This window comes from Pogona vitticeps, chromosome 14 (genome assembly GCF_051106095.1).
Source record: "Pogona vitticeps strain Pit_001003342236 chromosome 14, PviZW2.1, whole genome shotgun sequence".
NCBI lineage: Eukaryota > Metazoa > Chordata > Lepidosauria > Squamata > Agamidae > Pogona > Pogona vitticeps.
Window position 1 is genome coordinate 3661602 of NC_135796.1, and position 23521 is coordinate 3685122.

The window sequence follows — 23521 nt, forward strand, 5'->3', positions numbered from 1 at the left end:
TGGAAGCAGGAGCCGTCTGTGTAGCCAAATCGGAACAGACAGCCTTAAAAAAATCAGACCGCTGGCGGGGGGGAGAGAGACAAAAACTATCAATTTGTTTAAGGGCCCAACAGGTCTTTGGTGCTTCGAAGCCCCACCTGATCTGACAGGTGCCCCGTCGGAAGCTGGAGGCCTGGCTTCTCTACCCCACCCTGTCTTGGCACTGCCTCTGAATGGAGGCCTCCCAGAGGAGGAGGGGCTTTGAAGCGCTGAGCATCCGTTCTGCCGATAAACGAACCAGCACAAACCCTCAAACCAGCTGTTCAAGCCCATCTCTACCGCTGGGTGTTTGTGTGTGAGTAGAGTAAGGACATGCGAGGCTTCTGGTTTCGGCCCCAGATTCAATGCACTAATCTCTGTTTGCCGTTCCTGGTCTGTCCGCTGGATGGCACGATTGAAATTTCATGTCAACAGATGATGGGAGAAGTATCCCACCCACCCACCCTCTGTAGAGGCGGATGGCTCCCATGTGGATGGGGCTGTGAATCTCCTGATTTAGAGGAAAATGTATAGGAGCTCTCCGAGGTGCTGAACCCAATTTACAAAAAAGATTTAGTGCCTTGGAGAGTCTGGACGAAAACCTGGGGTGGATTCTCCGCCCCACTGACATTGGAGCTGCCCGGTCTATTCACCCCCTCCATGTGCTTGTATTAAAATCAGTACCTTCCAAATGTCTGCAGAACATGGTGGAAACGTAGTTTTGATTAATGTAGGCATGTGTTCGGGCAAGGTATATAATTTAAAGCAGCTTAAACGAGTCCACATTTGGAAATAAAAATCAGGGCCGTATCTCATCCTCTAAACGAGGACCTAGGGATGAATTTCAAGATCACTGACCAAGAATGTCCAAGGTACAGTTCAATAATAACAAGGAACAATGACCAGGAAGGAGAAGTGTAGGGCAAAGAGATTTCCAGGACTTATGAGTCCTTTCTGGGTCAAGACTCCTGACTCACTCCCCCCCCCCCCCGTTCTGTTCTCTTCTTCTGCAGAAATCCGCGAAGCTTTCAAAGTCTTTGATCGCGATGGCAACGGCTTCATCTCCAAACAGGAGCTTGGCACGGCAATGCGGTCCCTGGGCTACATGCCCAATGAGGTGGAGTTGGAGGTCATCATCCAGAGACTGGACATGGACGGTAAGACTTTCTAGAGGAGAAGGGTAGGCTCTCGATGGTCCAAGTGCACAGGCGTAGCGGAACCGGGGCTCACTGGATTGAAGCCCAAGCATTTTCTAATGAGCCCGGACTATACAGCAATCCTCCAGTAGCTTGGAAAGTGATAGATATTTCCCTGGAATATTATATATTGCCCCAAGCTATCCTGGGTGTGCTGCAAAGTAGTTCAGCATGATTTGGTCTTGGAAAAGGCAATCAAGAGCCATTAGCTTTGCAAAAGATCCGCATATGGACTGCTTCAGGTACCTGCGTCTTTAGACCCTCCTTATGGGAGAACTTGGTTACGAGGACTGACACAATGTGCCCCTGCACTTCCAAATTTGTGGCTTCACAACTATCCCCTTGGCTATGCCACCACTATCCAGTGAGGTGGCTTTTAAGCTATGGCTAGGGACTGTTTGACCCTCTCAGATGCTGATGGACTGTATCCATTTTTCTTGCTTTTCTTCAAATCCCTCTTGCCCATTCTTCCTGTTCTTCTTTCAGAGCAGACTGTGAAACTTTGTAGGACTTTTTTACTAGATGTGCTGAATTCAGACATATATATATATGGGTATGTGTCTGAATTCAGCATATATCTAGTCCGCTCCTTTCTCATTTGCTGGCACTTAAAGTCTGAATAACTCACACTGACACATTTGTAGGAGAAAGAATCAAAATGTTTCACTATTTACACTTGTGAGCATATCGATAGCAAACTAACAACCAACAAACAACCATAGTGGAAATCTCCAAAATGAATCTGTCCGAGTTAGGGAAACAGCAAAAAGTGTGAATTTCAGTGGGACTTAGATGGAATAACTTTCCAATGGGCTTGATCTTTGCCTTCCTAAATAAACTTTCGACTGACATCTCCCTGACCTCTCCCTTTTAAGGGGAAGCTTATAAAATCCTGGAATCTTTCAGAATCCAGACTTACTGGCTCATGCCCTTTGAGAGCTGGACAAGATCTTAGAAATCATCTACTCCACTTTCCAGCCCAATCCAGGATCTGCTGTGCCACACGTGGGCTCCCAGACTTGGCTTAAACAAAAGAGTGGCTGTCGCTTCCTAAGGAGCCCCCCCAAAACAGACAGAAACTGCAGCCTCTGAAGAAATCTCAAGGAAGGCTTGCAAAAGAAGAAAGAATAGAGGGAGGCATTTTTCACTTCCTTTGGTACAGACTATTTGATTCACTTCAATTTAACCACCCTTAATTGAGGACTGTCAGAGGAAAATTAGCATCAATGCAAAGTTCAAGAAGAACTTTGGTGGTGTTTTAAGCAGAGGTACAATGGATAAATTGTCTGCCTGATGCAGGCGGCGTGGAAAGCACCCAAAAATAAACTTTGTAATTCATGGCATGAAGAAAGAATAAAAGTACTAATTAAAGGAGATGGGAAATGTCGCAGAGTTCTGAATTTTTGGTTCAGTTCCTCTTACCTGCACAGCAGACGTGCCAGGATTCTCAGAGCAGAATAAATCCAAGGTCTCCGAAGTAGTCCAACCCTTTTCTCATTAACTGGCACTTATGGTCTCAACAACTCTGTCTGAGACATTAGTAGTAGTAAGGATAAAAGCCATTTTCTTTACTTACAGTTGGGAACAGATCAACAGCAAACTAACGACACTGAGTGCTTCAACAGATTAAAAGGAGAGAAAGACAGCTGAACCGAGAGGCAGGGATCTCTTTGAAGTGAGAGGCAGGGAAGGAATGATTGGTTACTGCTGGATAGATTGACAGTTACCCCAACCCAGAAAAGCCCCTCCCAGTCACTCAAATCACCCTGCGAGGTTGTAAAAACTCCAGCAAAAAGTGCCTTCTGTTCTCGATGCAGCATCAAATACTAGCGGGCTCTGAAGCAGACTCTTTCTATATCTACTTTTCCTGCCTCCTGCTGCTTTCTTTTTTCTAATCCTCTTTACTTTATGCCAACTCAGCACTTGCAAAAGCCTTTTCTTGAGCTGGTTCTTTTTCTTCTTTCATTTCTCTTGCTTCCCCTTCTTGCTTGCTTTCTGCCTGCGATGTCCTCTGTTCCCATCACCATGTTGCTTTGATCAATAATAACTTCAGGAGTTGCACAATTTTAAAAATACATACTGTTTTGCACCTTTGGACCTTCTAAATTTGGGTACCCTCATTGAAAGCTCCGTTTGCCGAGCCCTGTATACAGTTCTGGTGCCTGGGAGATCTTGGGCCGGTGGAAATCAGCTTCAAATGGGAAGCACCCTAGCGCTAAACTCCTCCTTAATTCTCAGTATCATCTCAGTTTATACTTAGATGATACTGAGAATCAACCTTACTTCCAAGAAGAACGGGGAAAAAGGAGAAAGTCAGAGGGGGAAAGACACTGTGCTTAGCAGGACAAGAGGAGTGTCGTGTGGATGGTGGGTGTTCTAAACAGATGGTCAATACAAATACTTTTTGATTACAAAAAAACAAATACAGGAGGACTCCCATATCGACAAGATCAGTATCCGCTAATTCACTTATCCACTGTTGAAAATATGAAGCCTATTAAAAGAAAAATCTTAGAAATATATTTTTCTAAAGATGAAATTACCAGAACTGGCTGCAAGGGAGAAGTCAGAGACCATGCTATGTAGAGCATTGGCTATTAAAATAGTGTTTGCTATAATCTGCATTTTTCAGCATCCACGGGGTGGGGAGGGCCTTGGAACCGATCCCCTGTGAATACGGAGGATCCTACTGCAGTGGGGTAAGTCTACATACAACCATCTACGGCAGTGGTTTCCAGTCTTGGGTCGCCCCTGATTGATCTTGGACAGCATTTCCCAGAAATCCTGGCCAGCACGGCTAGTAGTGAAGGCTTCTGGGAGTTACAGCCCCAAAACATCTCGGGATCCGAGATTGGGAACCACGGATGGAAGGAATAGTTCAGAAGCTATGAAGACCCATGCTTTGAAGGATGCAGTAATTCACCTTTCTCACCACGAGCCAGAGGGGTGGACTCCACCACTGGGGCAAAGAGAAATGTTTCAAGAGACAGATGCTTACATTATAGTTTATCCATTCCAGTTTGATTTTTTTGGGGGGGGGGAACCATGCTATGTCTGTTTTTTGCGCCTGCATCCTTGGGATCTATTTGGAAGAAAATGGAGGATACACTGTCAGCCCCCGTGTCCTTTACTCTTCCACTACTCTAGGCCACTCCGGTCAAATCTCTCCAAAATCTGTGCCACTGGTGTTTCCAGGCATCCATGGGTTCTAATCTTCTACAACAAAAGTGGGCCTCAACACAGAGAAAGAGAGAGCGAGAGACTTCCTCAATATATATATATACTTAAATGGGGCACAGAGACCCTCAGTATCCTCGATGGGGCTCTAACGGACATTTTGACCCTCTCAGCTTCCTCTCTGACCATGGCACCAGACCGCCTTAATTTTTCATTTGCCATGTCAAACATGTCAGAATTTATCATCTTATGTTACCTTTGGATTTTGGTATTTTATTATCTCTCTTTTAAATAAAACACAACAATTATACACAAACAAAATTGAAACAAAGTGCTCCCTCTTTCTTTTAAATCAATAAACCAGGGCAAAGCCAGCTGTCAAACGCGTGGGTCCTTTTGCAGGAGAAGGGAGGAATGAACACACAGACACACAAATAAATGAGCAATCTCTGGACGTTGTTTAATTTGCACGCACAAAAAGAGCCTAACCTGGCAACAATTGTGCAGGGGGGTGGGTGAGTGTACAAATTACACTGCTGTCTTGGGATGAGGTATTCCCGTTCTTCCGTATCATTTCCCTGGTGGAAATCGGCCCCTTCCCAGCAGAAAAGACTATGCCACTATGCCACCTTTTAGGGCTGAGGGCTGGAGGAGGCGGTGGAGGGATTGTGTTTCTTTTTCCTCCTCTACTTTTTCCCCTTCTCCCTTTCTACTTTTATCTCCTTCCGTTGCTTGCCTGCCTGGTTGTCTCGCCCTCGCGGCTGATGCGCTGCTAATACAGCCATTTCCAGAGCTATTACAGAGTTGATGTACTCTGCTAAAGAGAATATTTGTCTTTGAGAAAGAGTCAGGTCCCTGGAGCTGTAAAAAAACATTGACGGCTCCATAAAATACAGCTTCTGAACTTGCCAGAGACGGGGGGGGGGGGGGGAGGGCTTCTGCGTGATCTCCTTTCTTCTGCCAGGACTGATTTCGGAGCAGGCGAAAGTCTTCGCCTGGCCAGCCCTACTGTGAGACAAAGGGAGGGACCCATGAAAGTGGGTGTCTGCTGTGTCCATGAGGTGGTGGATCTGCTCCGGATTTCAATCTGAACTTCACCGGAGCTTTCCCAGGTGCTGAATGCTGTCCCTGAATAAGTGCAACATCTTGGAACAATTCTTTAAAGTTCAGACTAAAACCCTGTGCGGATTCAGTGCCCCACAGATGTTGGAGGTACCAAGTTCAATTGACAATCCAGATCGCTATGCGGATTCGTCGTTAAACGGTGCACTCGTTATGCGAGGCACCACTGTATTACGTTTCTCATTTGTCCAACCTTTAGTTTATTCCGTCTCACTATCTGAGTCTGAGGTCCTCTTTTTCCAGAAAGTAGAACGCTGGGGAAAGAATCTGTATATATTTTTCTGTACATTATTGTAATCTACATGTTTTTGCATGTTTGGGGCCATTTTTTGTTTTTGTCTGTTCTTTCACATTTTTCCCCCAAACCATGCGTGCTGTTTTCACTTTCAAGGGATGTCTCACAATTTGCAGCTGGCTGGCTAGCTCAGTGGTTTAGGTCTCTGGCTGTGGAGCCAGCGGTTGGGAGTTCGATTCCCCGCTTGTGCCTCCCAGGAGAAGAGCCAGCCTGGGTGGCCTTGGGCCAGCTGCACAGTCCCACAGCGCCCCCAGAGGAAGGGAAGGGTAAAGCACTTCTGAGTATTCTCTACCTGGAAAACCCTGGAAAAGGTCACACTATAAGTCAGAATTGACAACACATAATTATTATTATTATGGGTGGATTTGTAGATTAGTCCCTAAGAACAAATGCAGGTTTGTGAGTGTTGTGCATTTTAGTTGTTCACCATTAAAAGTTTGCAAAGGACCTTATTTCTTCAGGATGCCCAGGTGGCCTCAGAAATGTACAAACACTTGAGGATCGGGTTAATTCTTCTCACAACATGCCTCATGCTGCAGCCACTTTACTGTATCCAACTTTCCATTCCAAACCTTTGTTTCCTAAAGCCTTTGGCAAGGGACAACACAGTGGGTCTAACACATCCTATAGGGAAACTTGAGCAGAGGTGAAACTAGCATTGCTGACTGTGTTTTAACTTAGCGCGGGGCTCAAATGGGGTTCGCCTGGCCTGAGGATGGGCTGGTTCGCTCCTTTTCCCAGTGACCACGCAATGTCTGGACCATTATGAACCAGCCCCTCTCTGATCCATGCCTACTACCTGCACCTTCTTTTTTTGGCTCCCTGCCAGGTCTAATTTGGGGGGGGGGAGATGAGCGGGATCTGTGCTCCGTGTTGGTTGTGTTCCGAGGAGTGTGATCCTTTGGGATTCAACCAAAGCAGGCAATGTTAGCCACTTCATGATCCTGGGAAATTGAAAACTTCCTCCTGCTCCTCTGTGGGGGGTGGGAGTGGGGGGGGGAGAGGAAGCAATTGTTGTTTTTTTAAAAAAAGCCTTCTAAGGCAACATTGATATGTTATAGAGCAACATGTGCTGTTTATATATCATTTAAAGCACTCTTTGGGTGGTTTGCAGTTTAATTATGCAGGCTACACACTGCCCAGCGAGCCAAGTACTCATTTTACCAATCCTGGAAGGATAGAAGGTTGAATCAACCTCGAGCCGGATACCTGAGCCCAGGATCAAACACAGGCCATGAGCAGAGTCTTCACTGCAGTACTGCCGTTTAACCACTGTGGTTAAACTGCATTGAAAGCTTCCTCCCAGAAAGAAGAGGAGGGAGAGAAGAGGACAAAAAGGAGGATCTTTCTTCTTTCTTTCTTTCACTTTAAAGAGAGGAAGGAAGGGCCAAATAGAGTTGTTTGAGGTATGGTGTGGTTTCCTGACCTGATATCACCCCAATCCTTCACTGGATCCAGCCTGCTCCACTTTGGCCACCTACTCCTGCCCTTAGCACAGGATGTGGGGAATAGTGAAGCAGGTCTGGACACTCTAAGCCTTCTTGAACTGGGTGGCTAAGTGGTTCTGTGAGCAAGGCTGGACCCCAGCGAACTCAGGATGATGACAACGGAGGGCCTGCCTTTCTGTGCCTCTCAACCCAGCCCACTCTGTCTGGGAAAGCTTTTGCAGCAGGATCAGATGCACAGGATCAGATGTGGTCTATGCAGTCGAGATAATTAACTCCAGCCTTCACGAATAATGACCCGGGCGTTGTGCCGATCCATCTGACCTTCTTGCCAGATGATGGGAGGAGGCAGAAGGTTCTCAAAGAGAGTCTGGGCCCCCTCTCTGTGGTCAAAGTTATTGATGGCCTCTCCCAACGGATGGATGGGGAGCCATGTCCCCTGATAATGGGGACTCTTTAGTCTCTGAACCAGTTCTTTGGAGGAGAGATCAGGGATCTGGGTCCAGCCGGTTTGCTGGTGTCCAGAACCACCACACAGTTTTCTTCTACACCAATAAGCGATGTGTGATTTTTCTTGTCCTGCAAACCTGGCTGATTCTCCCCTGGGGTGGTGACTTGTCTTCTCCAGGTGACGGACAGGTGGACTTTGAGGAGTTTGTGACGTTACTCGGCCCGAAGCTTTCCACGTCCGGCATTCCCGAGAAGTTCCATGGCACCGATTTTGACACTGTGTTCTGGAAGGTAAGGAGAAACCCGTTTCCCCCACCCCGTCCCTCAAATCTGATGGTTTGGCTGTCTTCTTGATTTTACTGCAGATATTTGTACTGAAGATTTTCCCCTTTTTCTTGGTGACTGGGACCCTCTGCGGCAATACAGGAGGTAGGGTCAGCGATTCCCCAAATGGTGTCTCCTTTCTTCATTATTTTTTTTCAGCTCCATTTCCGCCTTGTGAACTCTTTAATGGGCTTTTTGGTTTATTTATTACATTTATATCCTCCCTTCTCTCCCTGATGCTCAAGGTTGTGAACCTGCCTACTCCCCTTTGCCCTCACAACACCCCTGCAAGGGAGATCAGGAAACAAGAACACGGTCTAGATGCTAGCCCAAAATTGAGCAGTGTCACGTTCAGAGAATGCAGAGCCGATATCGAAATGCCAAAGCCAAATCACAAACCGTAATCCAAGGTCAGGATTCAAAGCCAAATCACACAACGTAGTCCAGGGTCAGAGTCCAAAGCCAAGGGTCCAGAGAACGAGGTAGTCAGGAGCGTGGATATGAGCCAGAGATTTGACTTGTTGCCTCCACAAGCTTGCCAGCATCTGGGTGCAGGTTTTATAGCAACAACAGCCAACACCTCATCCTGCTAAAACTCAGGGCTGCTGGACCTGATGTTCCTATGGGAAGCATTCATGCGGGCTTCGGATCTCCTTGCCATGAGTCCTTGCTGAAGCTTGTCTCTTACTCTGGCTACTGGGGGAGGAGAATCTGGTGGTGATTCAGCTGTCTGTGATTCTGATTGCCTAGCCTTCTCCTCAGCTGTAATTCACCCCTCAGATTCCAGATCTTCTTCGGCAGAACTCATGACAAGCAGCACATTTCATGGGAGCCCGACCACAGAGCTCCTAGCTCCCCGGTTCAGCCTTTTAGACTCGCTGTCGTCCAAGCCTCTCTTCCATGGGTGGGAGGACACAACACACACACCCCAAAAAAACCTCAGCCGTGATTCTGGCAGCCGCAAGATCCAAGACCTTGTGGCCACATGGCAGCCAAACAGCCCGCCGGGCAAATCTCATGAATAGTGATGAACTCCCCCCCCCCATCTCATCGCATGCAGTGTGGACAAGCCTTTTTTTGCTTCCAAACCTTGCTATTGTTGCTGTGTTTCTCCCCTCTGCCGGCTTTTCTTTTGCACAGTGTCTGCAGAGAGGAAAGGAGTTAAGCTTCCCCTTGTCAAAAGAGCTGCTGTTTGGTGGACACCCTTCGAGCGGCAGAAGCGAATACGAGCTTCCTCCAGCGTACGGCCAAGTTCTCTTTTCTCCCTCTTCTGGGTTATGGATGAGCTCTGCTCGCCATGCTAACTCAAGACTTTGAGAAACACTGAAGCTTTTATTAGCAGCATATAGTAGGACCCCCCCCTCCCCGATATCCACGGGAGATCGGTTCCAAGCCCCCACCCCCCCTTGCAGATGCCGGAAATAGCGGATAAGCGAAGCACTTCCAGTTTCTCTGCTGTCCATGCATGCTTGAGAAAGGAAAACCTGGCCCAGCCCTCCTCCTGTTCCCAAGGGAGCCTTCTCTCAAAACAGTAAGTGCTGTGTACCCCCGCCTGACGCACACCCCCAGCAAATGCTGCTTCTCCATCTCACAGAAGCTGCTTCTCTTGGCTACAATTGAATTTTCATTAAGCCACCTGTTATATAGCATAGTCTCTGGTTCCATCTAGTGTTCAGTCTAGGTAATACACCTTGGGAACATGTATTTCTGGGGTTTAAATTTTTTCCCCTACTTTTTCCCAATTTTTTCCAGGCAGTGGCTAAGTGAAACTGCGGGTACTGACCCCACGAATACAGTGGTCCTACTGTACTTCTATGTAGTCCTTCAACTAGCCATTCCAAGCTCCAGTCTATCGCTAAGAGGCTGGTCCTCCTTCTGGATCAGCAAAATGGCCTTTTAAAAAAATCTTCTCGATAGAAGGCCAAAACGCAGGTATAGGAAGGATGCAGGCCAGGCCACAAGTGCCTGCTGAGCATCCCAGGGTGTTCCCAGGGGACCCCCACCCCAAAGCTTATTCTTTCACCCCATCCCACTCCACACACATTCTTTTTGAATAGCTAGCAGAGGGACTCCCTTTTATACCACGGGGCTGCCACCCTTTAAGCGTCCTCCATTCCTCCAAGATGAAAGAACTCCGTGCTTACCCAGATGGTGGGTTTGAGCACTGGAATAAGCAAAAGGAAAAAAACCAGAAAGGATTCTGAGCCTAAAGGCCCTTCTTGAACTGGGGGGCAGTCTGGTAGGTGAACCAAGCAAAGGAGCAACGGGTCAGGCAGACATCTCGAACTTTTATGACCCTTTCCAAGGAAGGCACTGCAGCGCATTCAAAACATTTTTTAAAAAAAGGTTAATCCAAGACAGAATAATCATAGAGGCTAGACACCATTTTAAAAAAATACAAACGTGGTAAAAGAAATAAGGAAATGCATATAAGTTTTTGTTTGTTTGTTTTATAGCCCCCACCGTAAAACAGAATCGTCATCCTGCTTGCAGTCAGGTTCATTAAAGCCCTGATTCTATCCACAGCCAGTGTTCATCCATCCCTCATTGTCCTGGGGGGTCCTCTCTCTCTCTCTCTCTCTCTCTCTCTCTGGCCAGCCAAATAGAGGAAGAATCAAGACACAGAAAGAAATCTCTTGCTGGTAATTTAAGACCCTCCAGTTAACCTGACGGGCTGACCCCTGTGAGGCATAAGCTGGTCCCTCTGAACCCTCCGTAGCCTCCCCCTTTCTTGGGGCTTCAAAACGTTCCAGATGGTCCAGGCACATACGTTGCAAACCTGTCGCATGAAAAACAGTACTTTCTACATCCTTTGCTGCATAGCAACACAAACGAGTCAACGGCCATGATACCTGCTCTCTCCCTTTGTTGCGGGGGGGGGGGGGGCGGAGGATGATTTTAAAAAATGGACAATCACACAACCACATCTCTGATGGTCCAATGGTCCTTTTCCTGCCATTTCAGTGCCTCCACTTCTTTTGAAAATCTAAAGTCATGGGCCGGCTGGATAGCTCAGTGGTTTAGGTATCCGGCTGTGGAGCCAGAGGTTGGGAGTTCGATTCCCCGCTTCTGCCTCCTGGGAGAAGAGCCAGCCTGGGTGGCCTTGGGCCAGCTGCACAGTCCCACAGCGCCCCCAGAGGAAGGAAAGGGGAAACCACTTCTTAGTACTCTATGCCTGGATAACCCTGGAAAGGGTTGCTATAAGCCAGAATTGACTTGACAGCACTCGATGATGATGATGATGATGATGACTATTATTATTATTATTATTATTATTATTATTATTATTATTATTATTATTATTATTATTATTATTATTATTATTATTATTATTATTATTATTATTATTATTATTATTATTATTATTATTAAAGTAGCCCTCTGCAGGGGAGGGACCCTAGAATTAATTCACTCTTTTGAAAAAGAGGTAGACGAGGTCCATGGAAATTGGGAATGGAAAATGAAGCTCTATTTATTTATTTTAATTATATTTTTTTGAAGACTATCCTGCTTTCTCATTAAAAAGGACCAAGGCCACTTACATCCTTGAAAGATAATATTTAAAGCTAAGAACAATAAGTATCCACATATTAAAAAGAAACAAACCCACACCACTCTGAGAAATGCTGGAAAAAAAAGCAATAATAATATTCAAAGCAGTAATGCGTGAAAATCCATGTAAAAACCCGCACTCAGGCAACTAGTCCCTCAGGGGAAAGTTTGCCTGAAGAGAAAGGCCTTATTTGTCTCCTTGAGGAAGGACAGCCGAGATGGGGCCAGACTAGCTTCCAGTGGGAGGGAGTTCCAAAGTCTAAGAGCAGCCACAGAGAAAGCTCTCTCCTGCATCTCCACTAAACGTCCCTGGGAAGGTGGTGGGACCAAGAGAAAGGCCTCTCCTGGCGATCTCAACACCCAGGCAGGCTCATAAAGGGAGACGTGGTCCTTGAGATAGCAGTGTCTTCTCTTATATGCTCTAAGTTGTAGCCCTACTCAGCATTCCTAGATGACCCTGGCGCCTGCGGATAGAATTTTCTCAGACTACGATTCCCATAATTCCTCACTCTGGGAGGCCCACCTGACTTAAACACACCTTACGGACACCTAAACGTGGCTCATGTGGGAGAAAAGGCCTCCATTGAAGGCTTTGAGGGTTAGCTAGGCCTAGATCCTCCTAGCTTCCTGTTCAGAAAGGAAGTTCTCAACAAGCCCCGGGGCAGAACAGGAAGTTAGGCCAAGCTCGGCCTAGCAAAGTCTCAAAGCCTTCCTGTTGAGGCCTTTCTCCCAGGTGAGCCACATTTTGGTGGCTGTAAGCTGTGTCCAAGGCAGGAAGAACTCTCAAAAGAGAGGGTTATGGGATTTGAGGTCCAATTTTTTAAAAAATATCCCATTTCTGCTGGCTTCTTTTCCTATCGTAAGAGGTGAACTTATCTGGAACTGCTTTTCCTTGCGAAGCTCGGTGGTTAGGCAGACGCAACCAAAGTGCTGTGGAAATCGTGTGCAGCGCTATGGCAGCTGTGCCAAATGGTGTAAAAGTAAGATCAGTGACAATATGAAAAACACTAGGAATGCCAGTGATTTATGGAGTCTTGCCAGGTTGAGACTCCTAGATTCTTCCTTGCGCCAGCAAGATTTGCTAACATCCCCATGAAAAAGAGCAGCTAGCTCAGTTTCATTTATCCCATTTATTGACATACTGTCAGTTTTTATCTGAGCCTTTGCTGGCGTTTCCAGGGAATCGTGTACAAGAAAGATACCACAGAGTGCAGAAATTGTTGTTATCAGGTGCCAATGGGTACTCTTTCTGGGAAAGAAAAATAACCCACAAAACATCTGAGAAGTCCCTTTTTTTCCCTCTCATTTGCTCACGGAGGCCAAGTGGTTGTGAGATTCATGTCCTTAGATTGGCAGTGCCTGCACACCGAGCAGTTCATTGCTCCCCTGGAGGCGATGGCTGTTCGCCCCAGGAGACTAAGAAGTTGTAAAGATGGAGAGGAACCAGACTCCCAAAACTTGGAAGAGGCAAGAATTAGAAACACAGGACATTTACAGGGGAAAGCTACGGGTGACGATGCTGGCTCTAACATATTGTGTCCCAGAGCTACTAACACACGTTGTGTGCCGAGCAGTGTGTGCATGCGTGCATGAGCCTGGCTCAGCCAAGTGTAACCTATAATGGCATCAGAGCTTGTGGCCATCCTGCAACGCTGCTACGGCTTCTTCTTCTTCTTCTTCTGCAGTGCGATATGCAGAAGCTGACGGTGGATGAGCTGAAGCGGCTGTTGTACGACACCTTCTGTGAGCACCTCTCCATGAAGGACATTGAGAACATCATCATGACGGAGGAGGAGAGCCACATGGAGAACACAGAGGAGTGTCCGGTGGATGTGGAAAGTAAGGGAACCTTGGTCAAACTGCAGATCCTTGGGGGGGGGCACAGGATTTGCTCCTATAAGACTTTTGGGTTTTAGTCTGAACATTACAAGAGCTAGCAAAGTTCCCTTCCCTTTAAATATATATATATATTTAAATCCCATTAGAGTTTCATTAGAGTGAATCCTATTAGAGTTTCAGTCTAGACCGCAAGCCTTATAGGAGCTATCCAAGGTCCTGAATGTATATTCACATTCAGGACCTTGGATAGCTCCTATAAGGCTTAAGGTCTAGACTGACAATCTAATGGGATTCACTGCCTCATTATCAGCACAGTTCATCAGGCTTCAGGGTACAATACTGGAGAAGGTGTTCCAGTGTTTCTAGTGTGGTCTAATATCTTCCCGGAGAAAATTTGGGTGAACCCATTTACAAAAGTGAGGCCTAATTATTACAGTTTGGTTTTGCATAATGTAGTTTTTGGTGTTTTGCATAATGTAGTTTTTGGTGTTGTTGTTAATTAGATTTGGATTTTGTTAGTCATAGGAAAAACCTGGAAAGGAGCATTTTGGAACAGTGGCAATGGTCTTCCATGGTCTGATCGTTTGATCAAACAGCATCCATGCATGAAAAGTCATTGCAATCCAGGGTTGATCCAAATGTTTGCAGGGGCTGATGCTTCAGGTGGGGTGTGGGGGGGTAGACCCATAGATTAAGTGGGTTCTGGCCTTCAAGACCTGAAGAATTTGAGAACTGAGAGATGAAGCTATTCCTTTTCTCGAATTCTTACAAAGCTGTACTATTATTACAAAGTGCCACATTCAGGGGTAGCAGAAGGTGATGGCGGTGGAGTTAGCAAACTTTTGTTGGTATTGCGCAGAAGGTAACCATGATAAACCCCTGCTGAACTTTCTTTATCATGAAAACCCTATGATGAGGGAGTTGAAAATGAAACAAGAGATAGTGCCGGAAGATGAGACTCCCAGAGTAGAAAGCTCTCAGAGAAGAGCGAAAGAAAAGATCGCTGACCATGTCCATTCTTTTTCTCCCCCTTGGTTTGTCCCGAATCTGTCTTTCCTGCACACTCATCTCCTCACCCTTCCTGCTCTCCTCCCTCCTGCGTTCCTTCTCAGCCTGTTCAAACCAACAGATCCGACAGACGTGTGTCCGGAAGAGCCTCATCTGCGCCTTCGCCATTGCGTTCATCATCAGCGTCATGCTGATTGCCGCCAACCAGGTGCTGCGAAGTGGAATGAAGTAGCTCCGCAAGAGATGGATGGACGGACGGACGGAGGGATAGAGAGGCAAACAGATCCATGGACTTTCCTGAACACATGGAGAAAACTCACCATACATACCTATAAATACCGATAGCCACGAGGGCTGGGTTGGGTGGAGGGAGGGAAACTGTAACCCCTCTGCAGCCAAAACTCCTGCACATCCCCATAAATTCACCATTCCTTCTCTGGGAGGGGCCACCCCCTTTCCTCTTGCTGGAGAGGCGGCTGTCTTTTCAGGAGACAAGCGTGGCTTTCCCAGGGTGGGGCCCCACGTGGCCCAGCTAGAGAAGTTTTAAAGCATGGTGGAACTTTTAAACTCAACTTTAAAAGCATGGCACAGTGCATGGAGATCTCCTCCTAACCCCCCCCCCCTTTCCCACCCTCACCTCCTCATCTGAGTGATGCAATACTCTGTGCTTTTATAATCGGATATTAGAATCCTATAAAATATATAAAATGTTATATATATATATATAAAATATATATATATTTATGATAAACCGAATAATCCGTTAAGCAATACACATGCGTCGGGATTTTCTATCCAGGATTCAGGCGTTGCATGAACATCAACCCACACGAAAAGGGCTGGGTGCAAACCACGTGGCTGTTCGTATCCACATCCGACTTCCCCCCGGCAGGTTCTTTCCAGCATCTATGCATTTTTCTTTCCGTCTCCCCTGGCCTCCCGACTGATCGGGGAGGGCGGGGGCTTCTTAGGACCTGCTGGACACAGATCTGGGGTTGTTTGGATGGAAGGCACCAGCCAAATGTTGGCTTTCCTCGGGGAGAAGCCCTCTCTGGCGTGGCCTCGGTGGCTGTTCCCTTCCTCGTTGCATGTGGATATTCTCACGGGAAGCCATGCCAGGCGGGTAAAACTCTTCCTCTAAGGGGCGCTGGGCCAGAATGTTCCAGGAGATGTCAAAGACTCCACCTCCATTGTGCCCTGTAACATCTTCTCATGATGCCACCATAATGTACATAAAAAGCCAAAGGGCACGACTCAAATCATGAAGTCAGCCACCTTGTAAATTCCCTTCTGTGAAGCCCAGTATAATGTTATCTGGCTCGGCTGAAATCTCTCTCTCTTACGACCCAATCTTGTCTTGAGGTGGAGACTTCTGAGCGATGGGGAATTAAGTTCCTTCCCTGGATGGCCTGGCCCAACGGTGAACCATGTCCCCTGTTTGAAAAAGGAAGGGTTAAAAAGCGACGATGATAATAATTGTGCCTTATTTCTAATTTGAATTTGTCCACCGTTTAACCTGAAAACTGTCGGTTCTCGTTCTACTGTGGCTAGACTGGGAAGAGATTATTGCTATTCTTGTGCTTTCTGTCCATGAATGTATTTTGTGCCGCAGAGTCAAATCTTGAAGGGAGAAAGAAAGAACGAAAGAACGAAAGAACGAAAGAAAGAAAGAAAGAAAGAAAGAAAGAAAGAAAGAACAAACGAAAGAACGAAAGAACGAAAGAAAGAAAGAAAGAAAGAAAGAAAGAAAGAAAGAAAGAAAGAAAGAAAGAAAGAAAGAAAGAATCTTAGACTATGTTGATGACTCTGTAGACCTGCTCGTTCTACTATTGAAAAAGATTCAGGTGGATTTAGAAACATTTTAACCAGAATGATTTCTGTTTGTCTCCTGGTTAGCCCTTTGTTAATATGTTCCAATATTTCTTTAAGTCCCTTTTGCGAGAGAATCAGGCCAGAAGTTGTCCAAAGCAGGTTTTTCTCAAGGGTCTTCCCCCCCCCCCAATGAATCAATGTCCGTATAAGTTATGCCCTCATTTCATCTTCACAAGACAGAGTTCAGAGGCTCAAAAAAGAAAGAGAGTGTGGGAGATTTTTGACCAGTTGTCCGGATGGATTTTAAACCACAATAACAAGAATAACCCTCCATAGCAACAGAAAAAGGACTCTACAGCTGGCCCTACCATTCAGATCTGGGATATCTTGAGAGAGCAGCAAATGGTCAGTTGTTTAATCAATTATGATTCATTGTTTAGTCAATTTTGATTATCCTTTTGCTGCCGGAAGAGGGACTGGCTCTCCCTGACCCTGCTAAATATCTCCTATGGCAAAGGTTTTAATGTTTTCCGAAGTTTAAGTTTAAATCTTTAGGCCAAGAGAGAGCTCTTGATTACACTTGACATATCAGATGAAATGTTTAGGCCAGGATGCTGTTTGATGAGCACGGCGTGGAAGAGATTCGCATAAGTATTCCAGCTACTCTGGCAGGCTCCCTGTTGCATGCTCAGTCCTGAGACCGGTCGCGTGACCAGCACGAGACCAGGCATGCAAGAGGGAGCTGGCTGGATCTGGGAGGAGAAACATTTGTGCGATTACCCCTCTGCTCTGCATCTGTGGAAGAGGAACACTGGACTGAATGTTCCAAAACTGCAATGACTAGATGTCATACGTTCCAGACAGAGAGTCCTGTATTTCAGAATTTACTGACTTTTGCCTTTGCCACTGGGTGATGTCACCTTCCATAACCCTTTATCGCTGGCCTTGTTGGTGGGAGCTAGTGGCAGCTGAAGTTTAAAATATCTGGAAAGCCCAAAGGTTTCTCTCCATGATCTTAGCTGTGGGCATTGTCTATTTGAAAGGCTGGCCTGCCCCAGGCCAGTCTGAAGACCCCATGTGGAAAATAGCTCAAGAGCCTTAAAGGTGCCCATCAAGACTCAGCAGGACCCGGACAGCCGATGGAGCCATCAGGTACATATACAGGTCACCCGGTCACACTCTGCTACAGTGCAATGTCTTGTGTTTCTATTTAAATTATAGTCATTCTGTCTAAATTTGCATCTATATCTATAAATGAGCATATGCCAATTTTATGCAAATCTGCATCCTTTTTGTGTCCTCTGTTTTGGTAAAGTGTGTGTGAGATGGTTCTAACTCCTGCCTGGCTTTGTCTCAAGAGTTTTGAAATTTTTGGTTCCATTCCTCTAGCTTTGCACTGCAGAACTGCAAGGATGCACAGAGCAGAATAGCTTCAAGTTTCCCCAGAATAGTTCAACCCTTTTCCCTTATCAACAGGCACTGACAGTCTCAATAGCTCACTCTGAGACAACAGGAGGAAAACTAAAGGAGGGACCTGCAATTGGCAGGTCTCATTTCTGAGGAAGAAATTAGCAGGAGGATGAAAAACAGTAGGCAGGTAAAAAGTTCCAAATGTACAAAAATCTTCCTTGCAGGGGAATCTCGCAAATACGGTGCAAGGTCGCTTGCAACACTCCTGTCCATTCCATGCAGGCCCCTTCCAGGTTTTCTGTCTTTCCTCCTCCTAAAGCCAGCCTCCACATTTCAGAAAACACCTTTGAAATTCATACTAAAACCCTGAGCGGATTCTCTGCCCCCATGAAATCAGAGTCATGAACCTCCACCAGCTTTAACTATTGCTTGTTTTTCTGCAGGGCTGGGGATGTCCCCAAACTTCCACTTGAGTGTACATTGCGCCATTCTAACTACATAACGGATGGCAACCACCACTTCGACCTTGGGAACAAAGGTGGGCGGAAGAGGGAAGGATTTTTTTTTTTCAATGTAAAGCACTGACAAAGAATGGAGCCAGATAGGGAGAAAAGCTCAACCAGCTCTTAGCTCTTCCACAAGGCAGCTTTTGCATCCACGAGCAAGGTTGTTCAGAGCATGGCGAGCACAATCTGCTGAGGCCGAATCCTGTACACATGCATCTACATCTCGCAGAGATAAGACAATGCTCATGTAATCCAATGGGTCATCTCAGGTATGATGGCGAGCACTTAATTCCTAAAGAACTTCAGTGTGTGCTATGAAATCTGTTCAACGCTTCCTGTTGGCCGCCCCAAAGGGATGCCAAGCTTTACGTTACAAGGCAGCCTGAATGTTGGGGACATCCATGGCAGCTGTCTAGAGGGTCTACAGCAGAGTAATCTCTCCTGTTCACCCCTAAGACCATCTGCACGACACACGAACTGCTAGGTGGCACCGGCTTTCTCTTGAACCTTTTTGGCGTCTGACCATCGCCCGGCTCTGCCCACCCTCTGGCCATCCTTGTGCCAACTCTGTCTCCCTTTGCCTTTGTAAGAACCCCGATATTTGGTCGAGATCACAGCCGGACCTCTTGTCAAGTCTGAAAGGCCACACATTTGCCTCATGCCTTGGCTTTTTATTCCTCAACTGTATCTAAGCTGTACCAGGAATTTGAAAAATGATCTGTTCAGAGGTCAGCTCCCAGAACATACGGGCTGGGGAATTCTGGGCCCTGCTCAGAGGTACATTTTCCAAGCAGTGGGTACAACTCAGTTGAAGCAATTTGTCAAGATGTTGTGAGCTAGTTAGGTGCTGTCAGCAGACTTCTAGTGACCCTAATAGGGCTTTCAAGATAAGTGAGGTATTTAAGGAGCGGTTTTGCCAGTTCCTCTCCTCCCCCCCCCGTGGGTTTCCATGGCCAAGCGAGGATTCGAACCCAGGTCTCCAGAGTTGTAGTGCACCACCGTATGTTGAGGAAGGCTAGATAAAGATGTACTTTGAAGATGTACTTCAAAAAGTAAGACACGGGAGTTTAATTCAGGTAGCGAGAAGTATACGTCTCTCTCTCTCTCTCTCTCTCTCTCTGTGTGTGTGTGTGTGTGTTGATTAGTTCTACTCAAACTGTTCCTGACACGGCAATTTACACCATTGTTCTAGTCAGCAGAGAGAATCGCACACCGCCATTTATAATGCGAGGGATAAATCATACCGCTTGTTTCTGAACACAAAGCCCTTTGTTGCTTTTGATGCTTCGGAAGAATTATTAAACATCTTTGCCTGCTGTGTATTATTAACCATAACTTTAAATGATGGCGGTAATAATTTCTACGGTTGTTTCTATTCTGCCAAACACCTGCCAACATGATTGGCAGTTTGCCTGCGTTCTGGCGGGATGAGGACTCCCTTTCCAGGACTCCAGCTGTATAGGTTGTTGCAGAGTTTTCAGTTCCTTGGTTAAATTAATCTAGTTGCACAGCAGAATTGCAGGGATTCACAAAGCAGAATAGCTTCAAGTCCCTCGGAGTTGTCCACTCCTGTTTCTCATCAACCGGCACTTCCGGTCTCAATAATTCACTCCGAGACATTAACATGAGAAAGAATAAAAGGTTTAAATTACTTACAGTTTAATGGATTCAACAGCAAACTGAACAAATGTGACTGGTTTCAGCGACAATCTTTAACAGACTCCAGAGGGGAAAAACACTGACCAGAGAGGAGGGGCTCTTTTTGAATTCATAGGCAGAGAAGGAATGATTGGCTACTGCTGGATAGATTGACAGTCACCCCAACCCAGAAAGGACCCTCCCAGCCATAACAAATAGAGGCAGCATGCGAGGTTACAAAAACCTGAAAGTAGAGGTTGGTGTCTTTGCATGTGAGTAGTTGAGCGGAAATCCTCCCTTTGTCCCCATGTTAAGGCTGGGCTCTGAGCTTCTCCATTTTATCTTTTCTATATATATATATATATATATATATAACCCAAACCACATAACATCAATTCATTCTTAGAATTTTTATCACTGCTTGGAAAAGGTACTTTGTGGCTATGATGGCTGGAGGATTCTGGGAGTTGGAGTTCAAAGATGTAACTTTTCCAAACTCAGGATTTCGTGTTTTAAATCCCACTCACCCCCTAAAAGAGTGTAATTCAGACTTTGACTGTGTGGACCACAGCAAACGATGGCAAGTTCCCAATGGCATCAGCCGTGGCGTCCTTCTGAGCTGCTTTTCTGAAATGGGGCTCAGAAGGACACCTGGTCTATTTTTCTTTCCAAAGACAAATTGAAAAGAAGGCCAGGGGGTGGGAATTCTTCCTTCACTTTGTGGCCCTTGTTCTCTGAACAAGGTAGCAGAGTTCACATGGCACAGAAATACACTCAGGGGATGTACCTGCTCTGGCTCAAACGGACGTTCCTCAAAAAGTCTTACCAAAAGCAGATCCAAAGGAAACACTCGCACGACTACACCGGCCCAATCCAACAGGTGCAGCCATTCCCCAGACTGCACGACCTGTCATTGGCCGTGTAGAAAGAAAAATAAGAAGCGGAGAAAACGGATGTGGCGACCCTGATTCAAATCAGGAAAGACAGCAAAGATCTAACAAGAGGCTCAAAAGTGAAGTGCTCAAGATGTTTAACGTCATTCAGCTCACCTCTCTATCATGCTTTCCTACATTCAGACTTTTAAAAAAAGTTAGTTCTCCATTGCACTGTTGAAGAAATTTGCATATTCTGACAAATTTTACTCCCAAAGTGAATCAAACATAATGCTCGCCCATTTCTGAATGAGCGCAGAGACACAGACAAGTCATAGACATTCCTAGAGGAAAATAAGAGCTCGGGGGGCTTACCCCGATGCTGAAATTGGTTTCTTGTTTTATGGGGTTCCTGTCTTTGAGCTGACAAGAGAGCTGTCAGATTACACAGTGAGGGAAATGCGAATTCCCTCACCTTCCCGTGCTGTGAAGTTGCACGGGGGAATCGGAGTCTGTTCATTTGAAGTGGGTGAGAAGCCTTGTTTTGGGTTCTGTCGAAGCACCTGGAGCAGGCCTTCACAAGCTGTAAATGCTTCTCTGCTGTCGTTTCCTCCTCTGATTAGCCAAGAAGTGGGGAGAGCCTCTTCTTGGGGGTGCTCAGTAAGTGCCGGACTTTGCTTGTCAAGCTTCCGATCTCGCTGCCACCATCTCAGACTCTCAAATGAAGGAAGCGGTAGAGGGAAGGGAGAACGATCCAGGCACAATCGGCTGCCAAATCATGGCACGCTCACCGGAACCCAATGCAGTGTGGCTACCACTGCTGCTTCGGCAGTCTGGTGAGCAACCCAGAGCTTGTCGAGCCTGGGTTCAAGTTGGTGCATCGGTCTGGAGCCAGTGGGAGAGACAGCTTTTCAAATAATCACATGTTTGAACCGATGCGAATTGGTCTGCAGTTGTTGTTTTTTAAAAAGAGATGCCCCAGTGATGGAGGGGAAAAATTGGGGTGGGGAAACTGTGGGCTGATTCTAATTTCCCTTTGAATGGTGTGCTCAAAGGGTGGGGGGAAATCAAATCAGCCTGCCCAAAACACACAGCATTTCTATTTTTCCCAGTGTCTGGGCTGCAGCCTGGGTTATGTATCTGCCTAAAAGTCAGCAGATGGAGATTCATTTTCCAACAATGCTTCCCAAAGAGGAAAAGAGCCCGGTCTGGGTAGCCTTGGGCAAGCTGCACCGTCCCAGGGCACACACACACACCCAGAACAAGGGGATGCTAAATCCCTTCTACCTAGAAATCCCTGGCAAGAATCAACTGCACAAATGCACAAATGCACAAATGCACAAAACAATTGCACAAAGTCAACATTCAAGTTGGCCATGGACATTTCCAAAAGTCTAAAGAAATCGACTGACAGGTTTAGGGTATTGACAGCCAAGTATGTACCCCATTTCCAAGTTCTGGATTTTCTGATGTCCCTCGGCTGTAATCTGATCCAAAATTCTCCCACAGCAGCAAAACACACATGAGAGCCACACTTAACCTTACAGGCAGACGATGTTCCATGGGACTCACTGAGGGCTTTGGATGGCTTTAACTTGATTCATTTCGCTGCTGAGCTGCAGCTGATGTAAGAGGTGGCCTGTTGTAACCAAGGCCGTTCCTCTGGTGTAACCAAGATCAGAGAATTCCCCCTTTGTCCTTGGCTGAACACGGAGGCTCAGCTATAATTTTACCTCCACAAACAAGGGAGACAAATGCGCTAATGAGCCTAATGGGCTGCTTATGTAAAAGACCTGTCAAGCGTTATCTATACTGCAGAAAGACACCTCCTCTTTCGGCCTAATGGATCGTTCTCCTTTTAATTCTCCCAATGATGCATTTTTAATGGGGAACAGATTAAAATAATAAATAAAGCCGGGATCGGCTCCACGAATCTTTTGCCTTTCCCTAATGGGTGTGAAAGCTGGACAGTTACGAAAATAAAATGGATTCATTTGAAATGTTGTTGCTGGAGGAGAGCTTTTGAGGATGCCAGAAAGACGAACCAGTGGGTCTGAGATCGAATCCAGCCTAAACACTTTCTGGAGGCAAAAATGAGGAAACTGAGGCTGTGCTCCTTTGGGCACATCCTGAGAAGGCAGTTTGACTCCACCCAATCTTGCTGGGAAAGGTGAAAAGCAGCAGGATAAGAGGAAAGCCAAGTTTGAGATGGATTGACTTGCTAAAAGGGCAGTTGTTAGGGCATGTAACAACAACAGAAGCATCAGCATCATCACCTTCTCCGTTTGTCCTCCACATCCTTCTCTCTCTTTATAATTCCTGCCTTTTCTGAAGAATGGGGGGTCCAATTTCTGATAAATATTGGATAGAAACATCCAGGTGGTATAAGGTCCTGCAGAGTGAAATATTTGGGAGGCGGCGGGATTTCTTTCGCCCCCATCAGAGCTTCAAGAAGCTCGTTTCCCCCAGGACGGCTCTCAGAGATCCCTCTTCAACATGGCCGCCTGCCTGCTGGAGCATTCTGGGAGTTTAGCCAAGCTCTCTAAAAGTTAGGCAACCATGGCCCAAGGATGCTGTGGGTCACCGTCATTCGCCAACACCGTGGGTTAGGAACATCTTTCTTGATTAGTATCAGAGCACTGCACAATTTTAAATTATGAACAAATATGAAATATTAAGTAAAATTAAAAATCAAATTAAAATGTTAAGATAACTATTTTGGACTGGAAGCAGACTACTTCGATAGCATTATCTTAGCCATTTGCTAAATCTTCTTTTGTACACGCGGTGGGGCATAAATGGCAGGCACAGAAGTGCTGCATTGATTGAATTTCTCCACAGTCACAGAAAGTTTGTC

At 46.2% G+C, this 23521-nt stretch overlaps 1 protein-coding gene across 1 annotated transcript in view; it reads left to right on the forward strand.

The window, feature by feature from the left end:
- CABP7 (calcium binding protein 7) overlaps positions 1–16064 on the forward strand; it is a 77442-nt gene extending 61378 nt beyond the window's left edge. Inside the window, exons 2-5 of the mRNA XM_020800841.3 lie at positions 1032–1175; positions 7882–7994; positions 13265–13418; positions 14531–16064. Of these exons, the coding sequence (XP_020656500.1) occupies positions 1032–1175; positions 7882–7994; positions 13265–13418; positions 14531–14658 (539 nt within the window). The 3' untranslated portion in view covers positions 14659–16064. The remainder of the gene's footprint in view (positions 1–1031; positions 1176–7881; positions 7995–13264; positions 13419–14530) is intronic.
- The last annotated feature ends 7457 nt before the right edge of the window (positions 16065–23521 follow it).